General features: G+C 37.1%; 1 protein-coding gene across 2 annotated transcripts in view; it reads right to left on the bottom strand.

Annotated features, from left to right (window-relative positions):
- Positions 1–21,547, bottom strand: part of SLC12A1 (solute carrier family 12 member 1) — a 98,706-nt gene extending 77,159 nt beyond the window's left edge. The window contains exons 1-5 of one of the 2 annotated variants that reach the window (XM_035259601.3): positions 21,101–21,547; positions 9,284–9,415; positions 9,053–9,128; positions 3,374–3,469; positions 781–920 (exon numbers count right to left, since the gene is read on the bottom strand). In XM_035259601.3, coding sequence (XP_035115492.2) covers positions 781–920; positions 3,374–3,469; positions 9,053–9,128; positions 9,284–9,415; positions 21,101–21,520 — 864 coding nt within the window. In that variant the 5' untranslated portion in view covers positions 21,521–21,547. Of the gene's footprint in view, positions 1–780; positions 921–2,768; positions 2,865–3,373; positions 3,470–9,052; positions 9,129–9,283; positions 9,416–21,100 lie in introns of both variants that reach the window. The other variant, XM_035259600.3, reaches the window with a different exon arrangement.
- Between the last annotated feature and the right edge of the window lie 2,396 nt (positions 21,548–23,943).

Genomic DNA, 23,943 nt, shown 5'->3' with positions numbered 1-23,943 from the left:
TTCTGGTGAGTTATTTTAATTAAAAAAATTTTTTTTAAGATAGGGTCTCATTTTGTTGCCAGACTGGAGTGCAATGGTGCGATCTCAGCCACTGCAACCTCCATCTCCCAGGTTCAGGTGATTCTCCTATCTCGGCCTCCCGAGTAGCTGGGATTACAGGTGTGTGCCACCATGCCCAGCTAATTTTTGTATATTTTGTTTGTTTGTTTCTTTTCTTTTTTTAAATTTTTGTATTTTTAGTAGAGACAGGGTTTCACCATGTTGGCCAGGATGGTCTCCATCTCTTGACCACGTGATCCATCCGCCTCGGCCTCCCAAAATACTAGGATTACAGGTGTGAGCCACCACGCCCAGCTGAGTTATTTTAATTTTAAACTTTCTTTCCTTTTGGAAATCTATAACCATAATCATGGTATTACTGTTGAGGATAATATCCATTATTTATCTGATGTTTCATATTTTACACAATATTTCATGTACATTATTTCATTTGATCTGTGCCACACTTCTGTGAAATACATATAACAGTATTATTAACCCATATTATACATTTGGGAAACAAAGTTCAGAAGAAAAGAGGAAGTAATCTGAACTTTCTTGAATGGTAAAGGTGAGAACCTGGGCTCAAAGCCAGATCTTCTGATGCCAAGCCCAGGCTCCTACCACTATACTTGATGTTTTTCCTCTCATTTAGTTGCAATGATATCGCCTAGTGCCCTAAGAAGGCAAACTAAACTAAATTATCCTGTCGGCAGAAATAAAAGAAAAGCTTTTAATTACCTTAAGAAGATCTACTACAGTCTCAGCAAATCCCACCACATACATAGCAACAGCGACTGCATTGGCAAAAGCAAAGATCAGGCCTATTGACCCACCGAACTCGGGCCCTAAACTTCTGGAAATAAGATAGTAGGCCCCACCTGAAACAAGAAATGAACATACTTTACACTGAGGAACTGCTGGTATATATGACCAGATGATCATGAACATCTGAGAAAATTTACAGCATGAATTATTTCAATAATAGTATTACCACTTCCTAATAATTTTCGGAATCCTGAGTTACCCCAATGAATAACTTAGCCCTTCTTGGTACTCTCTACTTGATCTACAATAGAGGTATCCTGACTTAATAAAATCCAATCTATTAAAACCTAAATGGAAAAAGGCTACAAATAAGAACACAGCAAACTTTGCCAAAAAATGTGTTGTCTTTATAAAAATATCACTGGAGGGTTCAAATTAATAATGCAACTGAAGTAAAACTTTATATCCAAAATTTCTAGGAGTAGGAAAGTCGAGGTAGAAAATGAAGTAGGTGAAGTTTATCTTTATTTTTCTAACTTCCTTTCTGTTGGGTATATATGTAATATATATATATTTATATAGATACATATTTTCAGATATATGTGTGCTGAATAAAACAAGGCATCTGTATAGTGTGATTATTATCCATTCTATTAAACAAACTTGCTTTTCTATGTTTTTAGCTCAAGAAGGGATGATTATTGCTAAATACTCATATATGTATGGGTGTAGCAAGGAGGTCCCTTGCCTGTTGGCCACTGAGAGCATGTGTTTCAGGGTAGTGAGTAGGAAGAAAAGCAGGGAGGGTTTGGAATAATTACTTCGCCCTTGGACATTGAAAAAGTAGTTATTTTAAATATATATAATACTTCTGTGCACATGAAAGATGGACTAGATTGGTCAACTGCCTAGAGGGTACCTAGGGCTGCTTATTGAGGGTGAGAAGGTCTAGATGTTAAGAGGTCTGATGATCACAGACCATAGTAAGATTATGACTTGCTATACTAAGCCAGCCTTGAAGGCGGGTAGAGTTGGCACCGGAATGACAAACACACCTAAAAACAAAACAAAATTACTTTTTGCTGAGAAGAAATTTCTTTCACTATAGTAACTCTTTTGGGCTCAGGGGTCAAAGTCTTCTCTAAAAATGTAACATATTGTCTGGGTGAAGCAAATCTTCCTTATTTCCTTTATACAGTTTACCTTAAACAAGTGAGCTAGCCAGTTACCTAGGTGGGCTGGGTCAACAAGAGAGACAGGCAGAAGTTGACAGTGGAGGTGTGTCCAGGGCAGGATGGCGTTTTAGAAGGCCCTGAGTAGGAAGACCTGGATAAGGTGCCCAAGCCGAGAACCAGAGAAACCAAAGGGGAAGGGGAGGGGCAACAAAGGAAGCTAGAAGAACATGATACATTTCATCCATTTCGTTTTCTGCCTAGGCCTGCCTACTCCTAGGTGATTTGAAAATAACTCTTTGCTTATGTATTTATTTATTCCCTTTTAATGATCTTCCCTTGCCGGTTGGCCATGGGGAGCACAGCGTTTGGGGTGAGCCTCGAGGCATGGGTGAAGGAGTGAGTTACTGAGTAGGAATCATCAGCAATGCCAGCTGGAGCACTGGGGAAGACCCATGCTGAGGGGACCTGTGAGAGAGCCAGTGGGTCTCATCCAAGGAACAAAGAAGTCATATATTTTGCTATAATAGTCCATACCTTCTTAGTAGACACATAGTCACTCTCCACTTTATAAACATGTCTCATCACAAGAAATGGGTCATGTCAATGAAGATATTCTAATTTTAGCTGAGAAAAATTTGCTTTGCTGTTTAAATTTTGGATTATTTTGTTTTGTTTTAGGACACTGGTGATTAATTAGCAATATGTAAATTTCACTTCCAATAGTAAACTAACTGCAGACATGACTAGTCACCAAGCCTCCAGTCATAAGTAAATTAATCAGCTTACCTCCTCTTACTACTCCATTCGTGCAAATAGCAGACATAGAAATACCCGTGAGTGTCGTCACGACCACACTCAGGCCAATGATGATGACTCCAAGACCTGCAAAATCCCCCAAGAAAGGTGTTTGGTTCCAGTACTGACAGACGTCACCAGTTCTTCAGGAGGCAGCAGTCTGAATCTCGTCACCGAAAGATCCACCTCCCTGTCAAAACCTGAAATGTTCTAAAGAATCCCATTTCATGAAGGTCTAGGAAGCGCCTGAAATGTACTAAACTTTAAAACTGAAGCCAAGGCCGGGAATCATTTTCCAAGGAACATCATCAGCTAGACGTGTACAGACAGCCTGAAAAAGAAAACCTTTACCCAAGGAAGGTGCACGTCTATAAGGCACGACCTACAATGTGCCAGAGAGATCGTTAGAAAAGAGATCAGAGTAGACCAGGACTGTTCTCAGCGTACCTCAGGTTTCCTTCGGCATCCAGCTCTGCCAAATAGCGAGGCTTCAAGAACACTGGGCTACTTCCTTGTTCCCATCAAAAAGAAGTATAAAAAATTGTTTGCCTACCCGTAGCAAGTGATGAGGGCATTAGATATCTTAGAGATTTTACCTCCACGGACAAACCCGTTAGTTGCTATTGCAGAAGTTGACAACCCAGTAATAGAAGTTACCATGGTGGAAAGAAGAATTATGAGAACTCCAAGACCTGTTAGCAATGAAAGATAGAAGACATTGCATTTTACTTTTCTTCCTTGGATTCCCTATTGCTGCAAGCTACACTGCCTTTAATGTAAGTTTTCAGGTCCATCCCTCAGGCTCCAACGGGGTTTCTTTGTGCTAAGGAGAAACTGGTTTGCCTGGTGTAAGGATCAAGTCGAAGAACTGCTCATTACGATGAAGGATGGTTTCCAAAAGGAAACACAATCTAAAGCGCAGCCTTGGAAAGGAAAAGTTGACTTATGCTGGTGTCCTGGGAGAGAAACTATCCTGGCTGTGAAAAGAGAAAACATGACATTTGAACTTCTTTCTTGCTTGCAGGAACCTGAATGAGAAAGTTAGGGGTTTGACAAAGGTTAACTCCTTCCCCATTTTTCTTACATCTCTTTGCCTGATGGGGGAAAAGGAACCAACTTGCATTACCTTTGAAAATACTCCAGAAAGGTCAGTGGTGAACTATTAGAGCCTGTGTTGCCTTTACCTTACAAATGATGGTGCGGGTCACAAGTTTAATTACCTCCTCTGACATATCCATTTGTGGCAATAGCAGAGGTGGATAAACCAGTGATACCAGTCACTGTCACGGCTAAGCCGATGATAATCACACCAAGACCTCAGTTGAAAGAGGAAAAATAAAGGCATTAAATGGTGGAAGAATTCATTGGATCATTTACATAAAAGCCAGCATATCTAGGGTAAACATCAAAGGACCACATTTGAGTTTAACAAGTTGGCCATGAAATCACCATGGAGTACATGCTTAGCTTTGAAGTTTTCTGCTTGTGGTAGCTCAGGTTCCAAGAAACTCAAGAGCTAAAATGTGCAGTACTAAGTTGTACAAAACAAAACCACTAGGGCTGGTCAAAATTTAATGTGAACCCCATCTTATTATTATTATTATTTTTAAGGACAGTCTTAGTATTTTTTTCCAGGCTTGTCTTGAAACCCTGGCCTCAAGTCATCCTCCTGCCTCAGTCTCCCAAGTAGCTGGAGCTACAAGCTTGCCCCAATGTACTTGACAGAATCCTATCTTTGAAGAAGTTCTAGACACCTATAAGCATGATAATTGGCCTACAATTCCAAGCTGTCAGCATAACTAGAGATTAAATGTTCACCCTTCCAGGTTGCTATCTTTTTATGTACATTTGTTCACACACGGGTGGAGAACTACATACAGTATAGCAAATTATTTATCTGGCAGATGGGTAAAGTGGAAAGAATCAAATTAAACTACATTAACTTATTGACTGTGTGAATTCTGGAAAGTTACTTATTATTATAAGTCATTTTAAGTAAATAACTAAGCCAAAAATAGCAATGAAATTAGAAAGAATATACGTGTAAAGTGGCTAGCATAGCCCGTGGAACACAGTACACGATGGTATTGCTTTTTGATCATATCCACAATAGTCATAATATTTATTGCTTTTTAAAAACCTACTATAGATCCATCTTTATGGCAGGTAATGCAAGAAACACAAGGCACAAATAAAATGAAATTTAAAAAGCCGCTCCAAGGATTTTATGGCTCAGAAGCTTGACGATTTGAAGAGGGAGAAAATGGTAGAGGCCAGAATCAAAGGAAGGTGTGACTGCTTTGAGCTGCAAAAAACACATAGCTAGGGGGATACAGAAGGGTATCAGAATATACCACTTTGGCAGAAGAATTATTTGGAGCTGAGACAACAGAAAAGAAGCAGATACAAGAAAAGCTCTCAATCCCCTTTCTATTTATCTAAAAACAAGACATAAATTTCTCCTCCCTCCCCTCTCTACCAGGAAGCAGAGCTGATCACCAGAGACAATTTTGAACCCCAATCAGCCTGACAAGGCACTGCAGGCATCTACACAGCAAGCTATGCTAACTCTTATCTTCCATTTCCTTCCCTATGTATTTACCTTGCCACCACTTGCCACCCTATGAATAAAAAGTCCTTTTCCTTTGTCTTGTCACCTGTTTACAATTTAATTGTTCTTTCATTAAGATGATCTGTAAGCCCATGTTCTAACCACCCCTTTAAGTCACTCATCACTGAGTGCTCCCATGTGTATGTACCATGTACATGTTAATAAATTCTGTTTTTCTCTTAACAATCTGACTTTTGTCAGCCTAATTTATAGGCCCCCCCCAGCCAATGAACTTAAGATGGGTAGAAGACAACTATTTTTTCTTCCCTACGATACCCTCTTTAAGGGAGGCTGACCCAGAATTCAGGGAGAGGGCTGTGGAGTTACAGCCACTGAACTCACCCTGGCTCCATCCAGAATGCTCTGGTCTGGGCTTTTTGATAAGCCCCCCTATGTAAAGTTAATGCTCCATAGTTGTTGGCAGGCTCTCTTGTCCCAAGGGATGGTTAGAAGGGTAGTTAGCCAAGAGAGGCTGTGATCTCTCTGGCCATGCCCCAAGAGAAGGGAAAGTGGAAGGATGTTAAGGGGAGCAATGGGAATGAGTCAAGGTATTAAAGGCTGGTTCCTTTGATGCTCTTGGCCATCCCCTGGCTCTAACAAGAACCTCTAGGCTGATTGGCAGGTTAAAGAGCAGTAGGAAGAGGCTAAGCACAGGCTGCAAACTTGGACCATATTGCTTTGGACCCTGTAGACTCTTAAAAGCTAAAAGTTATAAAAAATAGTTGCACTAAATTAATTCTTCATATCTATTGCAGGGATACAATGGTGAGCAGTGCCTCTATATCACTATGTGGCTTCAGGTCCTTGTGCCACTAAAGGTGATTTATTTTGCATTTGTTTTGCTCCTGACTTTGTTTTGAAGAAGCCTGACAGAAAATGTTTAGCATACCCCAGAAACTCTACAGGACCATATAATTTGCATTTCATAACATTAAAAGTACTCCAACTTTATTATTTCCTTGCTGTTATTTTCCTTTTGACTCTAATTTTCTCAACAATTCTTAATTCATCCTTTTGCATTGTATATATTTCTACAAACCATTTGAAATCTTGGAACAAAGTTTTATACTTTTGAACAGCAAGGGATTTGCTTCTCTTTCACAACAAACATAAAATCCCAGGGTAGAAGGCAGCTTGGAGAACATTCAGTTCATTGTTTTCTGAAATTGTGCTTCTTGAACCACCTGCTTCAGGAAATGCCTGGGGTGCTTATTAAGAATGCTTAGACCTACTGAGTTTGGATCTTTAAAAGTAAATCCCAGGATTCTGCAGTTTCCTAACCTAACTTCTCAGATAATTCTTTTGCATCCCACAGCAAGATAACTAAGCTACCCGTAGCCTATCTCAACTTGCGTCTGCCTGTTCAGAAAGGTACTTTAGTTTTATCTTCAAAGAATTCATTGCTCCTTAATATTTAGAAAAGAAAGGAAAACACTGAATATACATGACTTGCTTCAGGTCATACCGGCTTTTCACACCCAATTTCCTTGCCTGATGGTTAAATTTTTTGGAAACCATCTTGCCCCAGCAAGATCTCCAAGACAGAGAACAACTAGACAGCATTATCAGCTCATTCCACCCTTTGCTTTTGGGAACAGGTCCGTCAAAACTCACAGCCCAGAATGGTTACACAAGGGCTATAGCTACTGTGACTCTTGGCTCCAGATTCCTTGGGCTCTATTCCCAGGATCTGGGCTTAAAAATGTATTCAGATTTCTTCCTCAATCTACCCCCAAAGGAAGAACAAATAGATGTAGTTGTTTCTTTTCTTCTCCAACAAGGAAAACCCAAATGGGACCCAGATGGCCACTTAACTCATTTAGTTTTAGGTTCATAGTAAAGGCCCGTAAAAATGAGTAAGGTTGACAGTAAGTTTCTAGTACTCACTAAAGTCTATCTTCTGAGAATGAATGAATGAGCGAATGAATAAAAGAAAGAAAAACAGACAAAAACCTCCATTCAAAGGAAACCCCATTGAACACTTATTATGTAGACTTTTACTCTCTAATTTATTATTTAACTACTTTAATAAAAAGATCTTTACTAAAATAAAATTAATGCCTGATAGTATAATAAACCATTTAGCAGAAGACAGGATTCTTCATACTCTACAATTTTGCAATAGAATCAAAACTGGGTTGACTGTGAAGAGTAATGTAAGATCTGATTAAAGTTCAGATTATTGCCCAAACATATGGATGTTAAATAAGTTGCATTAAAAAGAATTACTCTTGCCCTTGGCTATTCTCACACCTCCAAACAAAGTAATGTTTCTTGATGATCTCAATAAGTTACTAAACTGCCCTTAAAAACCTAATTTTGCATGAAACCCTGGAGCAAAACCTTGGCAATATTAAGATGCAGATTTTCCATGGACCGGCATATACTTATTTTGGACCCTGCGGCTGTGAGCATTCATTTGCTATGCATCATAAAACCAGCAAGCAGCCCTCTGTCAGGAACCCAGCAGTTGCCAAACATGAAACATGGAAAAACTATGGGAACTGGCTCCAGTTTTTCAATTTACGGCTTAGCCCTTTCTTTTCTGAGTTAGTCTTCCTGTGATGCTGAATGCGTTTTGAGGAGCAAAGGCAATAAATAATAACCAAATACCTTTTAAAATATGAATTGAGATACCTTTTGGAGTGCTATCTGAAAGCACAACAGAACTTCCATACTCTTGAGACTGACTGTTCTCCCAAAAGTGAATTCATAATGTATTTCCCATATATGGAATAGAACATCATTAATTTTTATCTCATTAAATGGGAAACTTTGATAAAATTCAATTATATTTTTCATAAAAATTTTACTAATATACTTTCAACAAAAAAGATTTGCTAGAAGAAATAATATTTAAAATGGAATGTAATATTTAAAACAGCAGATAATCACTGGGCACGGTGGCTCATGCCTGTAATCCTAGCACTTTGGGAGGCTGAGGTGGATCACCTGAAGTCAGGAGTTCAAGACCAGCCTGATAAACATGGTGAAACCCCATCTTTATTAAAAAAACAAATAAACAACAACAAAAAATCAGATAATCACTTAAAATAATGTCATTATTATCCATTCTTCATTTAGAGAAAATAACAGTAATACACATTATCTTAGTCATTTCATCTATCACTTTAAGCTTATATCTGGCAATATTTGATTAACCTTTGTTTTCTTACTGCTGATGCTTGAAAGTAACACAATTATTTTCTTTGGAAAAAGTTCAACAGTTCAGCATTTTTATTAGTCAGGTCACATTTCCACCAGTTTTCCCACAAGTTATTTTTGTTCAGTGAAGTTTTACCAATTATTACAAGAAGGATACTCTGTAACAAATGAAAGGCAAATGTCAATATGTCCCCAAATACAAATATTATTACCTAAAATTAACCTGCTCTTATATAGCTATATACATATAACTCTATCAAAAGACAGAAACATCTAGATCATTCCCCTGTTTGGCAAGCTGGAAAATTCCAGTTTCATAGAAGTTAACTCTTCACCTTTTCTTTCTGACAAACATCATCAAAGAGGCAAAGTAAAAGGTGCCCAAGTGTAAATTATTTCTGTGACCTTCATGTCACATTCAGCATTAATGGAGAAAACAGGTTGCTCATTGAATTTATAATTTACATAGAAACCTACTTAGGAGGGGAGAAATGCTTACCAATTCCAGCTTCTCCAACAATCCAGGAGAGGCGAATGAAGAGCATGACTCCCCAGATATTCAGCATGCATCTTACCTGTGGGTAGAAGTGGTACTGAAAAGAGACAGGACAAACAACAGTGGGACAAAACCCGGAGCTCTTCATAACCCTTTGCCCAGGCCTTGATCACTCTTAATCCACCAGAACACTAAATGAATAGTTTTCCTTTGTAAACAGAGGAGCTTTCTCACCAGCACACCTTTCACCCATCCAAACTTCACGACACCAGCTTGATCGTCTTCCTTATTTTCAGCTTGCTCATCTCCAGGTATCCCATCACCATTAGCAACTCTGTCAGCTGCATTTGGCGCTACTGCCACATTCTGCATTTTGTAGATGGCAAAAACACAGTAGTTGGTCAATAAACAACGGTTCCATAAAACTTTTTACAGCAAATCAAACCAATTGAGATAAAACTTAAAAAAAAAAACAAAACCAACCCAAACAAACTAAATATATTCTGGTCATTTTAATGAAATTTTTATCTTTTGCCCCAAAAGCTGAAAGATTCATTTTGTGAGTGATTTTAAAGTGTTTTTAAGGCTGCAGGGTGGTAAAGGGAACCTAAGATGTTCTTCCACTAATGGGAAAATTTCCTTTGGTGAAAAGTCAGATTTGGATAAGTTTAGCACATAAAGAGAACTTAAGAGAGAAGGGCTACAAAGAAGGAATAGCCAGAGTAAATAAGGGTCTTTGGGAGTCATATTATGACCAAATAGAGAACCTTCCTGAGCTAAGCAGAGGATCTGCACTTCTTTCCGTGAACCTCCCTGTACTTCATTCTATTGCTTCATCCATCCATCCATCCGTCCGTCTGTCCATCTGTCCATCTGTCCATCTATCTATTTTGTTTTTTGAGACAGTCTCGCTCTGTCACTTAGGCTGGAGTGCAGTGGGACGATCTCAGCCCACTGCAACCTCCGTCTCCTGGGTTAAGGTGATTCTTTTGCCCCAGCTTCCCGAGTAGCTGGGACTGCAGGCGCATGCTACCACGCCCAGCTAATTTTTGTATTTTTAGTAGAGACGAGGTTTCACCATGTTGGCCAGCATGGTCTTGATCTCTTCACCTCATGATCTGCCCCCCTCAGCCTCCCAAAGTGCTGGCATTACAGGCATGAGCCACCGTGTCCAGCTGACATGTTTTCTAAGAAGATAAAACAAAAAAGTTGAATGTATTCTACAAAAGTTTAAATGCACTGGATGGCGACAAGAATGTTATTCCTGTAGAAGTTTCTTTGAAATTCAGTTATGCCTTTGAGAACTGTTCAATGTGCTAGTGTCTTATAGAAGAAGTTTCACAACTGATTACTAGTTGAATAGAAATAAGAAGTAGGTAGTATAAATGAGGGTTTAAACTTTTCTATAGTTTTTTTTCCTTTGGTCTGATTTTGAAAAAGACTTCCCTTCTCATTAAGATATTATCTGAGTTCAAGATGGGAGAAAACAGTTCCTTTTCTGTCAAATTGAGAATAGTCCTCTATTTCTAATTTCTTTTTAAGATATGACTTTGAATAATTTCAAATGCATCTACTTAATTTAGCTTATCTGGCTTCTACCTGGCTCTTTGTGAAGACTGTATTTCTCCGAGCTTTGAAAAAGGTTTCTTTTCTAGGAAAGACTTTGAAACCACTGGGGAAGTCTCTGAGGTTGAGACCTCAATTACCATGATTATAGAATGACTATATCTTATTTAAGTGGTCTAAACTAGTTTAAGCCCAGAATGATATATTCTGATTATTGCTAGTGAAGAAGTCTTGGACAAAGACATTTTTTCCACCTCTAAAATGGGATGCTTGTGAAATAAACATCCATATTTATTATCAAAGTTTCATTTTAGGATGATTGAAACTCCTGCCCTTGCCATAGTCAAGGGCGCTTGCTTCTTTGGGCTAAAGTATAGCTTACCCATGGCAAACTACCCTCATCTGGGCTATATACCCCAAATGACTTTGACTTCTTGTCTTCTTCCACCCTGTTCTTCTCCTTGTCCTTTTATTTAATTATTTACCCTTCCTGAAGTAAGTGCATTTTCTTTGTCTTTGTAAGGATTTCTCTTCAAACTTTCTTCTTCCATGAGTCTTTGTTCACGATACCGTAGTGACACTTGGATAACCAACATAATACAGTGTCGTAAGAGTCATAGTGTGACAAGTGAATCAGAGAAAGATTCAGCACTTAATTACCATTACTATAGGATGATTTTAAATCGTGGGTTACTTTTTCTCAGTACCAACCAAAGGCTTGCCATATAGCAGGCCACCAGTAAACAATGCTGAATCAGCCGGGTGCAGTAGCTAATGCCTGTAATCCCAGCACTTTGGAAGGTTGAGGCAGGAGGGTTGCTTGAGCCCAGAAGTTCGAGACCAGCCTAGGCCACATGGCGAAAACCCACCTCTACAAAAAATTTCTAAAAATTAACTGGGTGTGGTGGCATGCACTTGCAATCCCAGTTACTTGGGAGGCTGAGGTGGAAGGAATGTTTCAGTTGGGAAGGTCAAGGCTGCAGTGAAACACAATCGTGCCACTGCATTCCAGCCTGGGTGATGGAGTGAGACCCAGTGTCAAACAAACGAACAAAAACAATAATAACAAAACAATGCTGAATTCATAAGGTGGACTTGGAAGAGCATGCTCTCTACCACTTAGGAGCAGATATCCTAGTTTCTTCTCCATTCTTGCCTCCTACTTATCTTCCATCTCTATGGGACAGTTCATTTCTTATTGTTTCTTCTGGGCAGGTTACACTTAAAAGGGGAGAAGAAGGGAATGAATCCTAAGATAGATTATTTTATTATTTTCTGACAGTATTGTAAAAAAATGAAGTAACAGAGGAGACTGAAGTTAATAATCAAAATTTAGTTTTTAAATACCTGAGGAATATGTTAACCTTAGATATCCTCAGTCCCTATTTGCACAAATAATTAAAAGCTAACATAATATATTCACACCAACATAAGAATAAATGCAATCAAAAAACTGCCCTGGTGGGGCAGAAACTGGTAATTATACCAGCTACAAATGCAAACCAAGTCTGCAGTTAAAAATTTTTTACCTTTTAAGAAGTAAAAAGAAATTGGTGCAATAAACTCGGTTTAGATATGGACCCTTGCATCTTAAAGATTTATTTAATCTTTAATATAGTTAATCTTTGGAGAAATATTTCTAATATTTGCAGTATAAGTATTTATTAGCAATAAGTGCACCCCAACTGTGTCCTGAATCACAGGAGTGTTTTAGTATTTTACTTAATAAAATATATATAGAATATTATTTCAACACATAATCAGTATAAAAATATTAGGAAATATTTTACATTTCTTCTTTAATATTAAGTCTTTGATATTCATTGTGTACATCTCAATTTCGAATAGCTACGCTCCAAGTGCTCAGTAACCCCATGTGGTTACCATATTGGACAGTGCAGGTATACACAATGCAGTCAATTTCAGATGCATGAAACATTTGAGGCTGTTTTTCAGTCCATTAAAAATTCTGTTTTTCTCTGAACGAATTCTATACAAATACAGCAGCTGAATAGGTCAAATGTAACTTTCATTTTCTCATAACTAAAATGTATACTCAATGAGAGCAGGGAATTGAGGAATGTGTTAAAATGTCCATGAATGTTGAAGAGGTTATTTGGTTAGGAGATCCATTTATTTGGTTTGATTTGAGAAAAACTTTAAAAAAAATTATCAATATTCTAGTTTATCAAGATCCCATGGCCAGACCATCAGCAGCTACTAACTTTGGGAGAGAGCAATTTTTTTTTTTTTTTTTTTGCGTAGATTAATTGGGGATCCCAAGAGACACAGCCTTAGTCACTTGCCTTTTTAAAAGATAATCTTGGGAATAAAACCCATGTTTTCTGATTAGACTTGAAGATTTAGTCCAGGAAATTGCTCTGCTACCTGATAAACTCCAATGCTGCCTATGACCCTTAGATATGAATTGATGAGAATATTCAAGACTGTAAAAAAAAATCTTACAAAGTGGGCTATAGGATGAATAGGATATTTAAACTTTCCTCTAAAATAAGCATTCCTTCCTGATGGATGCCTTTCCTGGTCACAGTGTAATGCTTCTTCAATTTATCACTAGGACTTCACAGTATGATGCAAAAAGAATATTCTATGAGAGGATGGCAGAGAAACCAAAATATGTGCAAGTTAGTAAAGCAATCATTTTCTAAATTACTCAAAAGTGTAGTAAATGTAGGGTGTTCAACTCTCCCTTAGGTATTAATAATGTGTTTGACTCACTAGAGCTTCAGAGTGTTAAATATATTTATACCATAGAGGGGAAAAAAACTCAAATTTTTTTGTTGTTCTTGACTATTAAGGTCTGATAGTAAATTTACAAGCGCAGAAGCCATTTCCATTGCTTTCTCTCATTGAAAGGAGCCAAAAAATCCTATACCATATGAACTAGGATACTTGGAATCTAGTTTTGGTTGTGCAATTGACTCAGGTTACGTCCTTCATCAAGGTGTTTAACCGTGTTTGAATACTGCCAATGAGAATAAATCCAGTGGATTTCGTGAAAATCTTATCTTGAAGTAATTTACTCTAAGGCAAAATTATTTTTCTCTGTTTGCCATCTTACTGTTCTGACATGACAAAGCAAATCTTGGATCTACTCTTTAATAAATGCCTCCTTCGTAAATCAGAACAGCAACTATAAACTCATCATTAAAGTACAGAACATGACATTGGGTGGAGGGTTTGTGGGGATTTGATGGCTATGAGCTTTGTAGCAAGTGGCCTGCAGTCTCCCGGCTGGTTCATGCTCTTGAGACCAAAGTCTCAAAGACTGAGAGTTTTATGATTGCTGCCTGAAACCAGTTTTTCCCCTCATACTTTGAATTAATTTGTTTGTTCACACTCCATTACCATAAACGATGACCCATAACCTTTTATAAATGTATTCTAAGTTATGTAGCTTTAGGGAATGATTATTTATTTACCAAGAATTTTATCTGTGCATTAAGGATTCAGGAAAAGTAAAATAAAGTATCTTCAAAAAAATGAAAAGAAAGACCACTTGATAAAAGATTATTCCTAATCCAATTTTGACAAACTAATGAATCTTCAATCACATGCTGTTTAAAGGGCAATGAGTTCCTGATGATGAAAGATTAAATTATTTTATTTAATATAATGTGATTTTTCAGAACCCAGAAAAACATTAGATATCTTTATAGCTATTATCAAAGCAGGGGAAAATAAATATATTTCTTCTATAATTTCCAACTAGATACTATTTGTTACTTATACCGTTATGTCTATCATCAAAGCAGGGGAAAATAAATGTTCTTTAAGTTCTAACAAGAAAATATTTGCCACTTACACATTCTTTTGAATTTTGAGCCTTTAATCTCAGGTTGATAGAATGCTTAGACCACCATTGATAGACAGTTCCATAAATATTTACACCTAGGTGATCCCACTGTTGTTGTAAACTTTCTTTTATTATTGTCATATTCAAACATATGTAAAAGTAATGAGAATAACCAAATAAATCTCAGGTACTCATTATTGAGTTTCAACAATGATCAACACAGGGCCAAACTTATTCCACCTAAGCCCCTCCCACGCCTGCCACTCTGTTATCTAAAAACCAATCCCAGTAAGAACCAGATGATTCCTAAGGCTCATTTCAGAATAAAAAACATATGATTCTAACAAGATTTCCATATCTTATTGATCAACATTATTATGTTTATATATTTCCATCCCTTCGTGATAAAAGGCAGTATTTTAAATTAAGACAATGAAAGGTTTGTTTTTCTTGTTTTGAAAGTTATTACACATTATGCCTATAAAACACTACCAATGGTCACAATTTGTAATCATAGTGTATTTACTATAGCTGAAAAGACATATCTGACACACAAATTGACTCGTGTTTTTGATAATTTAGGACAAAAGTTAGCTATGTGCAATAGACTGAGATATGAAAAAAAAATGAAAGGTTAATATTTTCCAGTATAAGGAAGCTACTATTCTGCTTGCCATCTATTACTAAACTATGTATTAAAAAAATTAACGTTTTTTGTTTTTGTTTTTTTCCCACAGATTTTTTTAATAGTGTGAGCTCCCTGGGGAACTGGCCTTGAATACTAAGAAACTCTCACAAGTATCGGAATGAACTCTTAGGTGCAGAGTTTCACCCCAACAAATATTTTAGGGGTGGTTTCTGGTCACTGGACTTTAAGGCATTTATTGCTTCAATGTTAATGTCTATTTTATTTGGCTGTTGTTAGCTTAGTAATTATTTCTAATTTCAGATATCCCCAATTTGAATGCTGAAGTTGCAAATTTGAACTTTGAAACACTGTAGAGAAGGTTATTTTCTATAGAAAACATTTGTACATTTTTGCCCTTTTATAGAAGATGAGCATTAGATACATTCATTTATGTGGTTAAATGTTTGTTAACTTGACTATATTTCCTTTATTCGTATCCATAACAATGTCATTTGGTTTATATCACAAAATTCTAGAGGAGAGAGGTCGAGTCACTTTAACTCACTTTACACAGAAGTTTTTGTAAATATATGCTTAGTAATGCTTTTGATTGTGACCAAAAAATGATTGAGACATAATTAATTCTGTAGGACAAGCAATATGATCTTTCGTCACAGTCTCAGAAAAAAGGACTGAAACAAAGAAGCACCTACTGCTCAGCCCATCATGACAGAGTGTGATTTTTTCCTTCATGCCTGAGTCCCATCATTCTCTACAGCTGTTGAGTGAGATAAAGAAAAGTGCCGTGGGAAAGCAGCCTGAGGATGGAACGCAGTAATGAAGAGCAAGGACTGCAATTCTGCTGACATGGGTTCAACTCATGAGCCATGTGCCCTGGGTTTCTTGACCTTGGAAGTGCATTGACTTTTGCAAGCCTTTGTTTTCTCTTCTACTATATCCATAGCATTTTATAAAACTTTCATCATCCATAACATAGCAATAATAATAGTACTTCCCTTGAGGGGTTATTGTAAGGATTGAGTGAGAATTTTTTAAGTGCGATCAGTGTCTGACACATAGCAAGTTCTCAATAAAAAAGTGGTTATCACTATATTGCATTTAAAGTTAATGATTTTATTTACAAATTATTTTTAGTTGTTAACAGCACAATGATCCAAATATACAGTCATTCCATTGTTTTTGTTTTGGATTAGTTTCTATAGAGTTAGCTTCTTTAAGAATAATATGTGTCTTAATTTTATAGTATTTTATACTTTTTATAGATAGTTTCTTTCCATGACATCAGAACACATGGCTTTGATAGAAAGTCTATATGTTTCTGTGAGTCCTTTTTAGTTATATTTTTCTTAAATGCTAACAACAATGGCGGTTAGTAAGGCAGAAAAGGAGTTTCATTTTGGTTAGTCCTATAGTAAAGAAGTAGATATGAAAAGTTGGCCACAGGAATTGGGCTGAATACTGAAAGCAAATTTTATTTGCAAAGTAAAGGCGTTAGCTTAGTCTTTTTTTGCCAGCTGTCAAATAATTATTACATTTGTTTTAATATAGAAAGATCTCTAGGGTATGTTTGGTAAAAACTGCAGAGTGCAAAACAATGTGGAAAATACGTTCTGGTACCTGTTTGGAAAGAAATATAAACAGAAAGTTATATTGATAGAAATCCAGATATTTACAGATATATGTGCATGTTTATATAAGCCTAGAACATTTCTGGAAGGATTTACAAGAAGCTGTTAGTAATGGTTGTCCTGGAGAGAATAACTGAATAGTGATATAGATGAGAAACATTTTATTACATATTTTTTAGTACTTGTCAAATATTTTATTAGTATTTGACTTTTAAAATAAAAAGCTAGTATAAAAATTACCACTATCATGATCAATGATCATTATTGAAATCTTACCCATTGTAAGCTAGACTTTATTTTATTTTTTTGTAACTTTAGTAGAGAAGGGGTTTCACCATTTTGACCAGGATGGTCTCGATCTCTTAACCTCATGATCCGCCCGCCTTGGCCTCCCAAAGTGCTGGGATTACAGGCTTGAGCCACCATGCCGGCCTGTAAGCTAGACTTTATACACATAGAAAGTAATGTTCACAAGCATCTTGCAAGAGAAGTAGAAGTTATACAGCTTGTACAATAGCTTGAACAGAGCAAGTAAAGGACAGTTGTTTTTCCTGCTTTTAAGTAGAGTTTTCAGAAATTTATAATTCATAGTCACCAGTATAGGCATTTAGCTGTTTACTAACATAGAAAATAAAAAGGATTTATTCAATTATGATCTCAAATCACTGGGATTACAAATTCTGTCAGTATCTATCACACCTAGAGTTTCATTTAAGGTTGAGCCTTAATGTCTTTCAAACCTGTTTTTTATTTTACCAAATAGGGTAATTTTGTCATATAACTTTTTTTCTCACTTGGAAATTATAATGAAAATTTACACAAAATCCAACTGGTTTCTGACTAACCATGTTCTGCCATTAAGTATAAATATACTACTGCTATTATAGCTTTTAAAAGCATTATAATCATATATGGCAAAACAAAAAGTATTGCCTAGCCTATACTATGTCAATTACCTTCTATTTTTAAACAATTTAAGTAAACACAATTATTTATCTTTTTTGCATTCAAAATCTGTATCTGAGTATAATCACGTAAGTGTCTGAGTATCATCACATAATGTTTGTTCTATTGATGACTTCTAGTTGTGATTTGAGGAACTACCATAAAAATGTCAAAGGCCACAAGGAGGTGGTAGCATAGCTATAGCACATTGCAGGTTTCACTCCTTATATTTGAGAGAGATAAAGCAGGAAATAGCTGAGTCAAATTCACTAGCAAGCAATAAAGAGATCAACTGAAGAAGGCCCAGACTGCTACACATGGAGAAGCAGGCTAGGCCAAACAATTTCAGCAACACGAGAATGGGCCTGGCTGCAGAAATGTGCCCATTGTAGTAGATTCTGTGGTTGAATCCGAATTCTGCTCCTAACTGGGCTATGTGGATACCTCTTCATGATTTAATCAAGATGAAGCTTCCTAGATAACTGAGGGTCAAGTCTATAAAAAAATAGCTTATTACTATACTCGTTCAAAATGATGATTCAGAGCTTAGACCTAATATTTAATGTTTCAATTTGCCATTCCTTTGAGTCTGAGAATAAAAATGCTCTAAGTCAAAGTTTAGTCTTTAGTTTCATTTGATCTCTTCAAAAGTGATACAATATTCTATAACATTCCTACTGTGTGCTCATTTAGATGGCTTGCTTTCTTCTTTTTGAGGCAGAGTTTTGCTCTTTTTGCCCAGGCTGGAGTGCAATGGCATGATCTTGACTCACTTGCAACCTCTGCCTCCTGGGTTCAAGTGATTCTCCTGCCTCCCAGGTAGCCAGGATTACAAGCATGTACTACCACGCCTAATTTTTATTTTTTTATTCTTATTTTATTTTTAGTAGAGACAAGATTTCACCATGTTGGTCATGGCTGATCTCGAACTTTTGATCTGCTCGCCTCAGCCTCCCAAACTGCTGGGATTACAGGCATGAGCCACCATGCCCGGCCTTTAGATGGCTTTCTAAACATCTGTTCCTTCAGAGCTTTTCTCCCTTTGTTGAAAGGTTTACATAAGCCATGGCTTTTGCAATTATAAATAAGCTACTTTTCTCTGTCAGGAATGTAGTCCTAAGTGCAATGTGAATTTATTCCATTTCTTATTTAATGAAGTTAGAATTCTATTTCTATTTTCTTTTGTTGTAAATTGAGGAAGTAGATGAATGAGAATATTTAAATTATGATACTAACTTTAAAAAAGGAGGCAGCTTTAAAAATTGTCATGTGTGATGTGGTATTGTGAGAGAGAATTTCAGGTCTTTTTTAAAAAGAACTTTTGTTCATTTTAATTCTTCCAAAAAAAATTGAACTCTTTTTATAATGCCCTATATTTCTCTTTCTGCCCTTTCCATGTCTGGGAAACTCCTGGTGCCTGCTTCTGTCAACCTTCTTTTCCTTTTTCTTCTCCTTTTTCTGCCATTTTCCTTTTCTTTCTCACACATAGAAAAGGACAGTGACACCTCTGCTGGATTTCAAGAGTTCAAATTGCCTGCCTGCCGAAAAATCTTCACGGGGGCTACCATGTTGTCTGAAATTGTTGTATTGCTAACTTCTTTTGATTAAAGCATCAAATATGCCAGATAAAGTCTAAAACTTATGTCTATAAAGAAATCAGCCATTTGGCAGACTGTTGCTGATTTAGTAGACAGGACTAGCAAGGTTTGGTAGGGAAAGGGGACAAGGAAACAAAATTAAGAACATGGGCTCCTCCTCAGGAAGTCACTCAGTCTCTGGGGTAGAATCCAGAGTCAGGGACCCTAGCAGCCAAGGCAAATACATTTTGGAGATGGATTTTCTTGTGGAAGGAAGGTGAGCAGAACCTAAAGAAAGATTTTCCCTCTTATTAGCATCTTTCCTGAGAGTAGTATTCCTAGACTCTCTGGAGTGGATGATCACTTAAAAAAACATTGAAGGAATAAATGGATGAATACATACAAAAATAACTGTTTCAGTCATTTTCTTCTCTCTCTTCAACTTGAGCAAGAGTAAACTCATTTGAATATGTGACATCTTATCATTCTTTTTAGTAGGTAATTATGTTCCATTAAGAATGACATTTATTCCAAACTTGTCTGGAAGAGCAGGAAGAATAAGCTGATCAATATATTTTGGAGAAAGTTATGGAAGACGAAATCTACTAAGTTATAAGATTAGAAAAAGTGCTGCCTCCTACTTCTAACAGACTTGGGAACCCTGGCTGCATTCCTTAAATAATGAAAAGTTTAGCCACTTCTGCTGCTTCTGCACTTAAATTTAATTTATTTTTTTATATGCTTAAGCACATTCAGGAGCCTCAGGCAAAGTTTTAAAGAGGAAGGGATAAAACTCTGAATCTTATAAATCTCTGCTCTCTCTTTAAAGAATATAAAAAATACCCATATACACTAAAGACTGGCACCCACAGTATTAACTACCATAAGCACAAGTGTTTTGCTTTTTATACAGTTGACATGGAGACATTAATACTGATGTGAAACCAGCTTTGTATTCAGTTTGACATGTTTAACCAAGTGTGAATTAAATAGACTATAATCATAAACAAGGTAGAACATATTGCCTAACATTTAGAGTTAATTCTTTAGTTCTCTATCTAAGTCAGAAAATTTGTGGAGCCCAGCACAGTGGCTTATGCCTGCAATCCCAGATCTTTGGGAGGCCGAGGTGGGAGGATCCCTTGAAGTCAGGAGTTCAAGACCAGCTTGAGCAACATAGCAAGACGCTGTCTCTACAAAAAATAAAAAAGTCAGGTGCATGCCTGTAGTCCCAGCTACTCAGGAGGTTGACGTGGGAGGATTGCTTGAGCCCAGGAGTTCAAAGCTGCAGTGAGCCAGGGTCTCACTCACACACTTCAGAGCTTGGGTGACAGAGTGAGACTTTGCCTCAAAAACTAAAAAAAAAAAATAATTAAACAGACCGAGTGTGGTGGCTCATGCCTGTAATCTCAGCACTCTGGGAGGCTGAGTCGGGTGGATCATGAGGTCGGGAGTTTTAGACCAGCCTAGCCAAGATGGTGAAACGCTGTTTCTACTAAAAATACAAAAATTAGTCGGGCGTGGTAGCAGGTGCCTGTAATCACAGCTACTCAGGAGGCTGAGGCAGAGAATTGCTTGAACCTGGGAGGCGGAGGTTGCAGTGAGCCGAGATCATGCCACTGCGCTCCAGCCTGGGCGACAGAGTGAGACTCCATTTCAAAAAAAGAAAAAATCCAAAGAGAAAAGCATCTGTGAAATGCTTTCTTGTGTATTTTGTTTACTGAAAAGTAGGGAGTGTTTTGTAAGTAAGATGGATGGTGTTTGGAGTAGACTTCTCCTTTGACACACATTCATAGTGTAATGAAAGAGAAGGAAATAGCCTGAAGTTATGAATAAGGGAGGACACTTGCCTGTGTCCTTCAAGCTTACCTTTGCGAGTTGCTCGTGGATCTCAAGCAGGCTGGGTCGGTTGGCCTTTGGCCCACTGATGCTGCCGGTGTTGCGATAGTACTCAATCTTGGGAACCGCATCCATGGTGTTGTGGCCAAAAGTTTGTAGGTAGTATGTGTTTGTGTGAGAATCATAAGCATGAAAACTGGCATCTGTTTTAGCAGTTTCTCCACTTTGGAGGAAATTGTCATAGCACTCCTGATTCCCAGGCCTAAAGCTGATTCGGAGTCTTTTCTGAGCTTCATCCCCAAAAGAGGTTTCTTCATAATGTGGTGGATCAGTGTTATCATTTTCAGCTGCACAGCTCTCATGGTTCTCATTTATGACATTAACTTGAAAGCGATTGGTATTACTGGGCACTGAATCCAGAAATATATTGGAAGAGTTGTTCAGTGACATCTTCCAAAATTGATTTTTTAGTGAGCTATCTACTTATGGTTGTTTAAAAAAATCTATTTACTTCTTCTTCAAAATAAACACTAATGTGCATCCATTAGAGAGCTCCTGGCTTTTGTTCTAGATGATTCAATAAATAGATTCTTGATATATTGTCTCCTATATAATCTTCAGGATGTTCTTCAAAGCTGTCATTGAAAAAAAAAATTAAACTTGTTCCAAGTAATACAAATGTATTTAGGTAGGGGTGGGATGTAAGCGAATAGTTTTCTTTTACAAGACATATAGTTTTAAATTCATTTCAGTAAAATTTATCAGTGCACTGGAGTTCACAATGACTCTAGAAAAGATGTAATTCTATCTACTGAATACAGTAAGAACTGATGAGAATATTCTCAGCCTAAGACATAGTTCGCTAACAATACTAAATGCTAAAACTGCAAAGTATTCTGATAGGAATGACACTATATGAAATATAAAAAAAAACCCCAAGACTTCTAAAAATATGTTTTTGCTAGATTATAAAAATCTGTACATGTCCAACTAATAAGTTTGTTCCAAATTTTGTTACCTATGCAACAAGTGAAAAATTATGTTTTAGGATATATATTTAAAAAACACATCCCAACAGGATGATGTCTCTGTAAATTCATGGATCTTTTACTATTCTTTAAAATGTTTCATTTGCTCATACGTTTGTTTGTTTTGCAAATACTAACATGAAACCCTAAAAAAATTAAGTATTTGGGGTAAAGAAGTCACAGCCCTTAAAAAAGTCCTTGGCTATATTTAGGTAAAATACTCATGCTCTACTGACTCATGTTAATAAAATATCCTAAATAATTGAGTGGTTTATATTTGACTGTGAGATGAATAGACTTCACAATAATTTTCACAATTTCATAGTACTGGCCTGTCTTAAAACACTTTCTTTAGAATTATGTTTCCCTATTGATATCTTAAAATTCTGCTTTTCAAGGAAAGTTCTAGAAAAATGAGATAAATATAAACAAAAATTTGCCTCTCTCATGCTATTAAAGCTGTGTCTTTGAATTAAAAAAAACCCCTCAACTTCATTTCCCAAGTAACATTTCCTAGGGAAATTATAAGTGAAGCTATTATCTTTTTAGTTTTTACAAAACACTTCTCTTCATAGTCCTTGACACCCTCACCTACTCTTCAGATTTTACTTTATTACATAATATTAAGTATGATTTTTACCCTGCCCAGAAATGTTCAACTTACCACCAAGGAGCCTTCTTCTGAGGAAAGGTCAACTGCTTCAGCGTCACCCAGGACTATATGGGGCACTTAGCTTTCAGCTCAGAATGTTAGGCTTCTGCTTATTGGTTAGAAACTTTCTTGAAAGAGATGGCTGTGCAATGATTGGCCTAGAATACTACTGGAAGCCCCACCCAGTCATTAGCCCTGAGGGACCTTAAGTACCACATCAACTGGTAACTAGTAGTAAATCATTAATCCTTTTAGACAGAAAGTAACATAGAATTTCTTTAATTCATAAGGAGAATTAGATTGCTTAACAGCAATCATTCAAAAACTATGAGCATTGCGTTAGTCATTTGGGACTAGATAAATTGAGTTCCACCGTCTTATTTCAGATGAGTCCTAGTGACTTCCTGTTGTTTAGCATGTATATCAAAATATAGCTCTCCAGAGCAAATTTCTAAACTCTGTAACTAGACAGTAGTATTGGAAATGATTTCATCTTGCTTGTAGTAGATATTACCTTGACTCTTTTGCCTGGGAAGTAAGCAGATTGAGAGTGGAATCAATGATTTATTGAAAACCTTTCTACGTATGGGAAAATTGCTTTTTGCTTTTTGTTTTTGAGACGAAGTCTCGCTCTGTTGCCCCAGGCTGGAGTGCAATGGCACCATCTCGGCTCACTGAAATCTTTGCTTTCCAGGTTCAAACGATTTTCCTGCCTCAGCCACCCAAGTAGTTGGGACTACAGGCGCCCGCCACTAGACCTCGCTAATTTTTTGGTAATTTTAGTAGAGAGGGGGGTTTCCACCATGTTGGCCAGGTGCTGAGATTACAGGTGTGAGCCAACAGGGAAAACGGTTTTAAGCAGGAAATAGACTGTGGGTAAGTATCCCAGTGGCACTACTAACTGACCTTTCTGTCTCCAACTGGAAAACATTTTTTTGTCAAACTCAGTTTTTGAGTTTCGTTGAGGAAAAGGTTTTTGTTTTTCAGATCTGCGAGTAGGTGATTATTAACACAGCAAACAATTCCTCTTTCAGGTCTGTCACTGATTTTCATTCAGGATGATTGAATGAGTCCACTTTGTTTCTTTTAAGAAACGATTCAAGTGATTTCCAGTTGTGTGGGTAGCTTGGTTGTGGTGTAATATAGTGGCTCGGACCAAGACTCAAGTCAGAAGGCCCAACCTATGTCCTGGC

Source organism: Callithrix jacchus, chromosome 8 (assembly GCF_049354715.1).
Source record: "Callithrix jacchus isolate 240 chromosome 8, calJac240_pri, whole genome shotgun sequence".
In the NCBI taxonomy this organism is placed as follows: Eukaryota; Metazoa; Chordata; class Mammalia; order Primates; family Cebidae; genus Callithrix; species Callithrix jacchus.
The sequence above is the reverse complement of the archived record's forward strand: the minus strand, read 5'-3'. Positions and strand labels throughout refer to the sequence as shown.